At 35.8% G+C, this 12,096-nt stretch overlaps 1 protein-coding gene across 1 annotated transcript; it reads right to left on the minus strand.

Moving 5' to 3' along the window:
- Positions 1-5,615: 5,615 nt before the first annotated feature.
- Positions 5,616-6,742, minus strand: LOC122311904. Its single transcript, XM_043126676.1, has one exon. The coding sequence runs from the start codon at positions 6,461-6,463 to the stop codon at positions 5,852-5,854; it is 612 nt and encodes a 203-aa protein (XP_042982610.1). The 5' UTR covers positions 6,464-6,742; the 3' UTR covers positions 5,616-5,851.
- Positions 6,743-12,096: the final 5,354 nt, after the last annotated feature.

The raw sequence follows: 12,096 nt of genomic DNA on the forward strand, positions 1-12,096 counted from the left end.
AGGACTGAATGTCTCTGTGTAATCCAGTCCTGGTCTCTGATTAAAACCTTTGGCCACGAGTCTGGCCTTGAACCGATCAACCGATCCATCTGCATGCCTTTTAATGCGAAAAACCCATTTACATCCAACAAGATTACAATCAGATGGTTTGGGAACTAGTTGCCATGTATTGTGACGCATTAAAGCAGTCAACTCAGAGGACATGGCATCACGCCATTGAGGTTCATTTAGAGCTTCAGTAACGTTCGTTGGTTCCAAAGAGGGAGGTAGTGGATGTTTAGTGACTACAAAGGATTTTTTCGGTTTATAAATATTATTCATGGATCTGGTAGTCATGGAATGATTTCGCACTTCATGGGTTTCAAGAACCTCGGGTTCAGGCAATGGAGATATGTGGCTCGGAATCAAAGGAGGAAGAGAGGGATTACTTACCTGGAGAGGAGACGAGGCAGGGGATGACACTCGCGTAGGCGACGGCAAGACTTCAGCACCCAAGACCGGATCTGCAGGGATTTGAACAGGAGGCAAAGGAACGGACAACAAGGGAATTGTGACCGAGTGATTTTCGTTCCCTTGTGAAATCGGTCCTGAAGAGCTAGGGTTTTGTGTTTTAAAAGGGAAAGTTCCTTCATGAAAGATGACATGCCGAGAATGGAAGAGTTTTCGGTTGTTGGGCTCAAGACAAAGGTATGCGTTTTGGGAGAGGGAATAGCCGACAAAGGTACACGGCTGGGCCTTGGGCTCAAGCTTATGTTTATTGTAAGGCCTAGTTAATGGATAACATAGGCAGCCGAATTGTTTTAGCTTGAGATAATTCGGAACTTGATTGAATAATTTTTGAAAAGGAGATTGATTATTCAATTTCAAAGTGGGCATCCGATTGATTAAATATGCAGCGGTTTGGAAAGCATATGGCCAATATGAAAGAGGCATGTGAGCATCGGTGAGTAAGGTAAGACCGGTTTCAACAAGATGACGATGTCGTCTTTCAGACATGCCATTTTGTTGTGGAGTGTGAGGAGCCGTTGTGAAATGACTAATTCCATGAACTGAAAGATAAGATTTGAGTCCAATATATTCTCCACCATTATCGGAATAGAGACTCTTTATTTTGGTGTTAAACTTATTTTCCACAAGATTTCGGAATTGAGGAAAAATTGTTTGAACATTGGACTTAAGTGTCATAGGATATAGCCAAATGTATTTGGTATAGTGGTCAACAAAGATAACATAATATTTGGAACCATCAATACCAATTTCATGAGAGGGACCCCATACATCCGTGTAAATTAATTCGATGGGAGCGGTGCTAGAGAGACCATGAGAGTGAAATGGTTGACGATGAGCTTTATTTTGAGAACATGAAGTGCAAAGGGAAAAATTATCATTTTTATTGGTAGGTAAGGAAAAAGCATTAATTAAATGGTGAACAATTTTTGACGAAGGATGACCAAGACGTTTGTGCCATCCATCGGGTGTGGTACGCTCATGAACATAGGCAACGAGATTTTTGGAGTTTGGTGGTAGAGTCTCCGGAAATGGGTACACTCCATCTTTACAATCGCCTTTGAGTAGTGTCGCCCCCGTGATCCGATCCTTCACCAAAAAATAAGTAGGATGAAATTCAAGATAAACATTATTATGCTTGGTGAAGTGATGAACAGAAATGAGATTTTTTTGAATGGAGGGAACACAAAGGGTATCACGTAATTGAAACACACGATTATTGGATGCAAGAGATAAAGAGCCAATATGAGATACAGGCAAACCTGATCCATCACCAATTACCACTTCATCAGTACCGTCATATTCAGAATGAATGGACAGATTAGAGAGGTCGGTGGTCATGTTGTGAGATGCCGCCGAGTCAACAAGCCACTTTTTATTTTTGTCTTGAGAGGATCCAGCACAGTTTGCTGTAAATTCAGCCGAAGGCATTTTTGGACAGTTTTTGGCCGTATGGCCCAGTTGATCACACCATTGGCACTTGGGCTTATATTTCCGGAAGCCCGAATTGGAAGGCCCAGGTTTATGGTTCCCGCGTGACTGAGTGGAGTAGGGCTTACCAGATTGTTTGTTCTGGGCAGAGTTTCCTCCTTGCCGATGAGTGTAATTTGCAGTGGGCACAAAAGTAGCGGACGATTGGTGCTCCAGTCGACGAAGATAGCTCTCATGACCTACAAGAAGGTCATGTAATTCTTCAAATTTCAGAGAGGTCTCACGAGTGCGAATCGGTGCCGCAATCTCTCTGAATTCGGGACCCAAACCATTGAGAATGTAGAGGGTTAGGTCATCATCCGAAACCGGATGATCAATGATGGCAAGTTCGTTGGCAATCACTTTAATGGCCTGAAGAAACTCAGTAACTGTGCGATTTCCACGTGTGCTCAGGGTCAAATCTTCCTTGAGCTGCATCGCACGAGTTCTAGACTTCCCTGCATATAAACGGGTTAGTGCTTTCCAAGCTTCATGAGAAGTTTTGTAGGCAGCAAGAAGGGGGGTGATAGTGGTTGAGGTGGAAGCAAGAATGGCGTGGAGAATGAGTTTGTCTTGGCGAACCCAGTGGGAGTTCGCGGCACGGGATGCAGTGGAGTTCGTGGCATCAATGACAGGACATTGTTTAGCACCGGTGACAAAGTCAATGAGATCATAGCCGGTTAACAAAGCTTCAAATTGAGCCCTCCACTGAGGAAAAGTAGAGGGGGTGAGTTTTTCATTGGTGGTGGTTGCGGCATTGATGGTGACAATGGGTGTTTCGGTTGTAGATGCAGGGATGGCAGCCATGTCGCAGGAATTGAGAATAGAAATTTACTCGTTAGAGGTTTGGTTCTGATGATACCATATAGAGAATTGATTTGATTTTCTCACACTTGTTCTATTCATACTCTGCATACATATATACAATCCGAGAGGCCTAATTTTAGGCATACAAGATATGCAATTGAAAAGGAAGATTATAAGGTAATAAATGAAAATATATACAAAATCAAAAACTGATCCTAGAATCACGAGAGACACCAAATCTGGCTGTGTTTATTGTGGCAGCTGGATCTTTGTTGTTATTTGTTTGAATTCTTCAGTTTCCTTAATACGGTCTTCCTCTCAAAATCTTCCCTATTGATCAGTTTCAGTTTTTGAAAAAAATCGAACCACATCAATCGGTTTTTACCCCTAATTGTCGAATATGCTTGTCTTTTACATGGGTCATTATTGTTGGGCTAGACTTGGTCTTTAATTGAAATTTTTTTTGAGTTAGGATTTATGTTAAGTGCATATTAAGTTGAAGATGTATTTTACATGGTGTGGTTTTAATTGAGTATAAATGTTAGCCATGCACTTTAATTTATAGAAATAATTTAGATTTTAAATAGTCAAAAAAATTAAGTGAAAATAAATGAATTTGAGACATGAGGATATTTTAGGGTTGCGGGAATTTAAACTTTTAGGAAAAATAGGTTATTTTAGTATTTTAGGTTTAAGTATCCAAATACGTGTTGAATTAGAAATTTATTGAAGTTAAGTGATTTTCTCATAGGTGGCGAGTAATATTCATTCAGCATTGTTGTGGAAAAATTCTAAAATACTAAAAAGTCCAAGTAACTGGGTTTCCTATGCTGGATTTTGCATAAAACGATTAGACTGAGGTTCATTTAATGAAAAATGTGCATCTTTTGTTATGAAAAGAAAACTTAAAAACAACCTTGCTCATTTCATCTGCATTCGCATGAAATTCTGTTTCAAAAGAGAAAAATATTTTCTGTCATGATTGGTGTAATCATGAGCTGTTTTTGGTATTCTGTGTCTGAACTGTGCAAAAAGAGTAAATATGAAAAGTTGTGCATAATTATATGACGGTGATATGATTCTGTTATATTACTTTATACTCTAATATGATATGATATGATTTTTGAAAAGTGGTCTTTTCTGTGTGTACACTCAGGGCTTCGAGAATAATAAAGAGAAAATTTTTCATTTTGTTTCTACTTAGTTGGCTACCAATTGGTTTGCACAACCCTACAACGAGGGTTATATATGGAATTTTATTTTGATGTAAAGTTTCAGTTATGCTGTGCCAAAAGACTTTTGAATAATAATATTTATGAATATTCACTCTGATATTTTGATACTATGTTCTTATTCTACATTCTGAAAATAAAAATGTTTCATTTTGCATTCTAAATTCTGTAAATACTCATATTTTCAATCTAGTATATGTTTTCTGTTTACTAAGTTGTTGATAATTTCCTTTTTATCTCTACAATTTTTTCCAGATAATTTTTATGATTCAGCTAGAAATTAAGAGTATGAAGCATGAGCAAGATTAGATGAACTTAGAAGAATAAGTGTCAAAGGATACAAGAAATCATTGTAGAGTTTTATTTAGTAAGTTTATTATTTTATGCGTATTTGAGTATTTTTATACATGTATGTTTCGGAGTCTTTATGGAGATTTTAGTTTGTTATGTTAAAGATTTTTCTTTGGTGTCCTTTGGAATATATAATTGTGTTATGGGAAATGGTTTTAGTTAGTTGGAGCTAACTCTTTGGACTTCCAAGACTGGGCGTTACAATTATACTTTTTTAAATTTCAAATTAGTACTCTATTTTTATATTTTATCATTCCAATAACAATTATATTCATGTAGTTTTTAGAAATAATTAAAAATAGCTTTATTTTCATTTATAAGAAGATTATTATTATTATTATTATTATTATTATTATAAAGAATAAAGAAATATATACATGTGCTATGTGTTTGATAATTATATATATTATGTTTCTTACATTTTTTTCAAATATAATTATAATTATTTCTAAAACTTGTTGTATAAAAAAATTAAACTCATCTCAACTTACTTCATTCATTTTAATTTAAAAAATTAAACTTATTTCAATCTAAAAAAATTAAATACATCTTAATAAAATTCACAAATTAAATACTATTGCTACTTTGTCAAACTGTATAAATTATTAATTGTGACTTACAGGGGAAGAACTAATTATAAGTAGGAATTATCTAGGTAACTAGCTAGATGGATGATTGAGTGGACGTACGGTACACAGCAACAAATCATGTGATTGTGGTCTAATTAATTAATTTATACCTTTAAATTCTTGTGCGCAACTTCCTAATCTTTTAACGGCATCTTTGATTAATTTATTAATTTATTTATTTACGAGATGATATATATATATAGATGAGTAAGAGAAATGGAGGAAAGATCATATATGACAATGTAAATAGTTAGAAAGGTTTGTTGTACTGTAATTCTCATATTATTCATGAAAACGTTTCCGTTTTCTTCGTGATGGTCTTGTCTTCTTCGTTTTTTTTTTTTTTAATATAACAAAACAAAATTTTACTCATATTAAAAGATTATTACAGATATTTATGTGGCTATACATGACCTTGAGAAACAACTGTTGTAATAAAATCCCACCACATGATTATTAAACTCTCAGACATATCTGACACGCCTATGTGCTACCTAGCTTGTTGCCTAGTCAACTGACATGTTGAATACAGCAATCGTCTTGTCCTTATTCCACTCCGGAAGTGTTAATTTGTAGACTTGTTAGTTCAAAACATGCACGCATGATTAAGATTTGATAGTGAATAAACATAAAAAGGAAAGTTTTATTAAACTACCAACATATAATGCCACCAAATTTAGCTAAAAGAAAGGTTACAAATCGATTCACATGCAGCTGCATCAAGTTTCATTTCATCAAGTTGGCTACCCTACATGCTTTAACATTAAATTTAAAAACCGAAAAAAAGAGAAGAAAAGCAAAATTTGAACTGAAAAAAATAACATATATGTATTTACTTCACATCGATCGATCGGACTATCCCTTCCAACTACTGGACAAGCTCCACTGGTCTGAATTAGTCGTCGACGGCACGCCATTGCCGCACTTGGCAACGGTCCTCACGCTTTCTATCAACGCCTCGGTGCGAGCATCCTGCGACAAAATCTCCGACAACTGCTCAGGACTAATCACAAGCTTCACTTTCCAAACTCCGGTGCTATTATACCTCGGAACGACTTCCGGCTCCGAGAACCTCTTCATGATCCCTTGGTTGTCGCACGACGACATGCGGTATGGCGTCGCTAAAACGTTAGACGATGAAGAAGACACGTAATTAGCGTTAACGGCGGTCGTGTCGTCGGGTTGCTCGGACTCGGACCCACTGATCATGTTGTTGTTGTTGGTAGTGTTGGGTTTGTAGGGATTGAGAGGGAGGAGATAGTAGAGTTGGCCCGAGTGGAGCTCTTCGTTGTGGAGGAGAGGCGGCGCAAAGAGGCTGCGGCTTCGGAAAATGGCGTGGCCGGGGAACTCGTTGGTTATGCACTCTGCAGTGATGGGTGCGTAGAGCTCCATGATGCCGCCATTCGAGGTCACCACCTTCACCATTTCTTCCATCCCTCCAAACCCTTTGAAAACACAATTCCCCATTGATGAATGATCTTGAAGATCTTGAGGAGGAACATATATAAAAGATGATAGAGTTGAGAGAAGGGATACGTTTCTTGAGCGGTTTAATTTCTTGCAAAGGCCATGTGCAGCAGACACAAGTATCCTTTCCCTTGCAACCTAAAAAACCCATGGACGAACGGGGTGTTTTCACGTTTCAAGTTACTGGCGGTCCCACCATTTTGTGTACCATAGATGGGGTACAGTGGGATCCTTAAAAATAATGATCGTAGTTCATGCACCGTTGATGTAGCCGGGTTCGTTTGGAACTGGAGGAGGATAACGATTTGGGAGGGTCATGTGGGTGTGGATGAGATATTTGACCACGATGGTGGATGATGATGTATATACAATACATATGCATCATGCATGCAAGTGTGTCTATGGTCAATACCCACCATCATGTAACCATCAACTTTTTCTTTTTTAGCCGGGCTTTAGAAAGTGGACCCACTTTTTGGGCTTTAAAAGAAGGGAAAATTTCAGCTGTGTTTCTTCGTGGACTTGTAAAGAGGGGTTTGAGTGTGGCCCACCATTTATTTGTCTGGGGGTGTAGATGCCTGAACTGCAACGGAGTGAATTGAATACAGCCAACACGTCGGCGTTTATTGATCAACAAAAATTATTTGCAACGGTAAATTATACAACTATCATGTAACCATTTTAAAAAAATTAAATAAAACATGAGATTTATATGAAAAAATTAATTTTTTAATAATAAATTTCACTCTTTTTTAAATATTATGCGATATTTATACACTTCATGATTATATATAGAATTACTTACAAACCGATTACATAGATGGACTCAGGCCAATTATATTTATCCGGATCCGGGTATATCCTGGAAATTTCATTGTAAAACTAAAGCCCCACCACTCTCCTTACAGTTAGCTTTCGGTGACACTCAAGTTTACTTTGAATTTTCTTGGTTGGTAATGATGATGATCTAACGCCATTAGATCCATACTTTACATTAAATAGTTTTCAGGATGTTTGCTTTGGACCCGTGAAGATCATGAGAATATGCTTCATATCAAGAAATTGTGGTAACTTTTGATTGATATTACCGTTTGAGTACATGACAAAAAGGACTAAAATAAAGACATATCTGCCGTGATTAAAAAAATTCAAGGTTTGAGACACATCTTTTCCTATAATTAGATGCTGCTTTTCGAGCTGCACTTACGGTTGGCCAAGGATTAGCTTGAACTCAGCCAACCCCAGAAAGGCCGCCCTTAATTAAATGTATTAAGTAAATAATATTGGCTGGAGTCTGCAGGCTCCTTTTTTTTCTTCTGTTTTTTCTTTTTCTTTCTTAACCATGAATGTAAACTGAAAAACAGGGAAATGAAATTATAACACTCAAATTAATGTTTACAGCTAAATGAAATCATCTCCAATTAATTTGAGACCGACAAAAATCTCAGACCTGCTGGAGGCTGGCTGTAGCACTAGCCGAGCTGAATCCAGCTACCCGGCCATTAGGACAAGTTTGGTAAATATGTCTCAACTCAAAATTCTTATTTCAATTCAAAATTTTCATCTCATTATTATAATTTTTTTAAATTTTTACATAAAATATAATATATAATTTAATTTTTTCAAATCTCAATTTAATTTTTTCAAATTTTTAAACAATAATAATACTTAAAAATAATATTTTAAATTTTCATCTCAATTTAAAGTACTCATCTTACTTATTAAACCTGCCCTTAATAGTGGTTTCGAGGGATATTTCCTTAATAATGATAATTATCTGTCCAGCAAGATCTCCATCAACGTTTCCAGTAATTAAGACCATGATAAATTTTGAAAGTACAAGGAAATTCTCTCATTTGGGTTTTTTTTTTTTTTTTCTTTTTGTGCGTGGCTTTCGAAGCCTTTTTTCTCTCATAAAAAACAAATCTCTCAATTGAACCAATTAAGTAAGTGGATTTTTTATGAGCAAATGAGATTAATAAATATTAAAAAGTATTATAGCAAATTAAGGGTGAGAAACCACAATAAATACACCAAAACAAATATTACTCTTAAAGCGTGTTTTGTAGCCTGTAGCTACAATGGCGCTTCCATTACCTACGAGAGTGGAAAAAGTAGTTGCTAGTGCAACCGTGTCACCTCCAATGCTAAAGCCAGAATCTTTAGGACCAAGCAAAGGAAGAAAGAAGTAGAAGAGAGCAAGGGGGAGAGCGAGTGAATGAGTAATGTATCTCTTTATGTAGTAAGCATTTCACACTTTATATCCAATCCCTTGTAGGACCTTTTTGATGTTGTAATGATCAATCCCTATTCTGGATTGTTTGGTGTCGCATTTAATGTAACACCCCACTTAAAAATACCTTAAGACCTTACCATAGTAACCATGAACCTAGCCTAATAAAAGTTGTGATTCTTAAGAAAAAGAAAATTTTTGGAACTTGAGTTGGCAAAGAGACTTACACCATTGGTTTAGTTAGTATTTTTAGAGATTTCTAATGCTAGATTAATTTTGAGAAAAAGTGCCAAGGGGCCAATGGTAGAATGATTGTGGCATATTGGAGAATTGACACCTTGATAGGCTAAGTAACTTGATTAAAATACTAGATAGATTTGAAGAAAGCCCAACAGTTAGTTAAATAAGGGCCCTAGCTTATTAAGACAAGATGGTATAGTTTTCTTGAAGTTCTTTTTCTTCATATTTTTTATTTATAATTTTTGTCTTTTCCACTTGTTTTGTATCACTCTTAAGTAACCATAGAATAGGAGAGAACAAATACAATCCATGTCACTTGAGGAAAAGGCATGACAATGCCATTGAAGTCCACCAATCGGCACACACTAGTGCAAACCGTTGGAACCCTAAATAAGCCATTGAAACCATGGCTCTTCAACAAGTTTTCTGCACCATTCAACCCCCATCATGTCCCCTAAACATAGGCCTAAAACAAGGCCAAGAAAAGTCCCATAACTTAATCCAAAAACTAAACTATTCATATTGGAAATGGGACTTCACCTAGCCGAACTACACATGTTGCTTCAAAAACTTTTTTGCACCAAATTCAACCACCCACTAAAGCAACCACCTCTGCCTTTTAGCCCTAAAGAAGTTTTCTTGGCCAATCACCTCCCATGGGCGACAAAACTGATTGATGAATTGGTTATGCCAAAGATGCTCACTCAACTAAATCTATACACATTCAACCCCTTTCATTTTTTGCTCAAACTAAACCAAATTGCAACCATTCATACCTCATTACCCACCTGTAAAAGCTACCCAATAGTGTTTACTATTTAGTAAAACAAGCCTCAAGGATGGGACAAAGAAGGACCAAAAATTGGACAGCTTTGGTGAAACCAAAATCGTCGGCCTCAACATGGTTTCTCATGTGGAAATCATTTGAATTTAGTCCTAACTTCTTAAACCTTTCAAAACCTACAGCAATGGTCTTCACCTAGCTCTTGTACATGAGGTAATTAAGTGGTTTATTTAACTATTCAAGATATGCAAAAGATGACAAACCTAAAATACCATAAAAACCTCCACCAACCACACACACCAATCACCTCCCACACCCTTCAGCCAAGCCATGCAATCCCTCACCCCTCACCCTTGCATTGAGTCCTATAAATACCCTTCTTCATCCCTCACTTCCTCGCACACATTCTTAAAGCTTCTCCTTAAGTGTTCTTGAGAGCAAAATACTTGTAGTGTGAGAATAAAGTGAAACTGTGAGTTTGGGTAAGTGTCTTGGATGGAAGTCATCTTGAGTGACTCAAAGGCTACGGTTTGGTGAGTAATCCTACCCTATCATTTTGTTCGGTGATGGATTAACATGTTAGGTTTTAAATTATGACATGAGAATGAAGATTTGATTGAGTTATATGAAGTTGAACTTGGGGTTTGCACATACGGGTCAGATTTGGAGTCTTGCATGTATTATTTTGGTATGAAATTTTAGCCATGGCATGTCTTGATATGTTATCCTAAACCTAACTGACATCTTGAGTAATTGATTGAAGGTTTAAATTCAAGGAAACCAACATGTCATGATAGGCCTATAAGTTAATATCTTGTGTTGATCATCAAGCACATTTAGGGTAGGTTTAGGGCTTCAGATGAGACACAAAATTCTCATATGATCTCATTTTATCTCATCTCACCTTATTCCCAAACTTAATTAAAATACAAAATTTTCAAACTAATCATTACAACTTTTTCAAACTTTCAAATGAAAAATAAAAAATAATTTCAACTTTTTCAAATCCCAAACAAAAATAATATTATAAAACTATATTCTTACAATATTTTAACTTTATAATATTTTTATTCAACTTTTCTCTCTCCTTTCCCAAAATCTAAAAAATACCCAACTCAAGTTACCTCACTACTATTCACAAACTATCTTACTCACAAAATTCTCATCTCATCTCAATCCCCAAACCAGCCCTCAGTTTCCACTTGCATGAAGGTTATCTTGTGATATCATGTTTACTTTTTCAATTTTGTGTTGTAAACCTTTAGAAACTAATTATCATCATGTTAAGAGTTGAAATGCGTGGTTTATTTAGGATTTAAGGGTTCACATGTTAAAGAGAAGCTAGAAACATCGTGCTTCTACCCAGTTTGGAGATTTTGTATTTTTTTGTGTTAATCAATGCATGAATGTTGATGAACTTTGGTCACACATGCATCCATAGCAGTTATAGACTTGAAATAAAAAAAATGGTCACAATGCATGCCATGGTTTGATAAAGTTGGCATAGTAGCTATTTGATTCCTGCAATTCTAAGATCATATATAGATTTATAACATGGAAAATATGAAGTTTGTGCAATTTGGTGAAATCTGGGTCAAAATGCAAATAGTTAAAGTTTAATGCCTAAGTGGCAATTTCGAGAACTATAGGGACAATTTTTTAAATAATATTTTGAACCCTCTTGAATCTGAAAATCTCCCGTAGTTATATGATTCCTATCTTAGAAATATCTCTTATTTTAACAACACCATTTCCTAATCACATGAGAAGTTTGTTAGCTTCTAACTTATTCTTGTATAATTTATTTATGATGATTGTATAAACACCATATTAATATTATAAATGTCATTTTGAGCATATAATATCATATAATACATCATTAAGTATTTGATTACTTGCTTACATGACATGTAAAGTTTTCACCATTTAGCATGTTACGTGAAGCATACTACATAAGCACATGTCATGATATATATTTTGAGCATAGCATGAAAATGAATTTTTGTCACAACCTCAAATGCTAGTAAAGAGAATTATCCTAGTGGAACTCCTTTGTCCACTCTAGAGTGAGTAAAAATGGAGTGCTAACCCTTGGGTTAACAAAGAATGGTCAACAATTTTTGAATGGATTCTTTTGAAAGAATGCTAGAGCGAAGTCATATATGGCACCTAACGCTAGTTGGTGCAAATGTTATGATAATATGTCACGATGATGAAATGTTATGATATTGATGCATTGAGATATTCTACAAATAACGTAGTTTCAACATGAGTTGTACTAAGGTCACCAACAAATACTCATAGTGCAAATGGGGGGGAGATGTGATGATACCATATGTTATGTTTTGTTAATAATGGTTCTAATGAATAAGGAAT

Source organism: Carya illinoinensis, chromosome 1 (genome assembly GCF_018687715.1).
Source record: "Carya illinoinensis cultivar Pawnee chromosome 1, C.illinoinensisPawnee_v1, whole genome shotgun sequence".
NCBI lineage: Eukaryota > Viridiplantae > Streptophyta > Magnoliopsida > Fagales > Juglandaceae > Carya > Carya illinoinensis.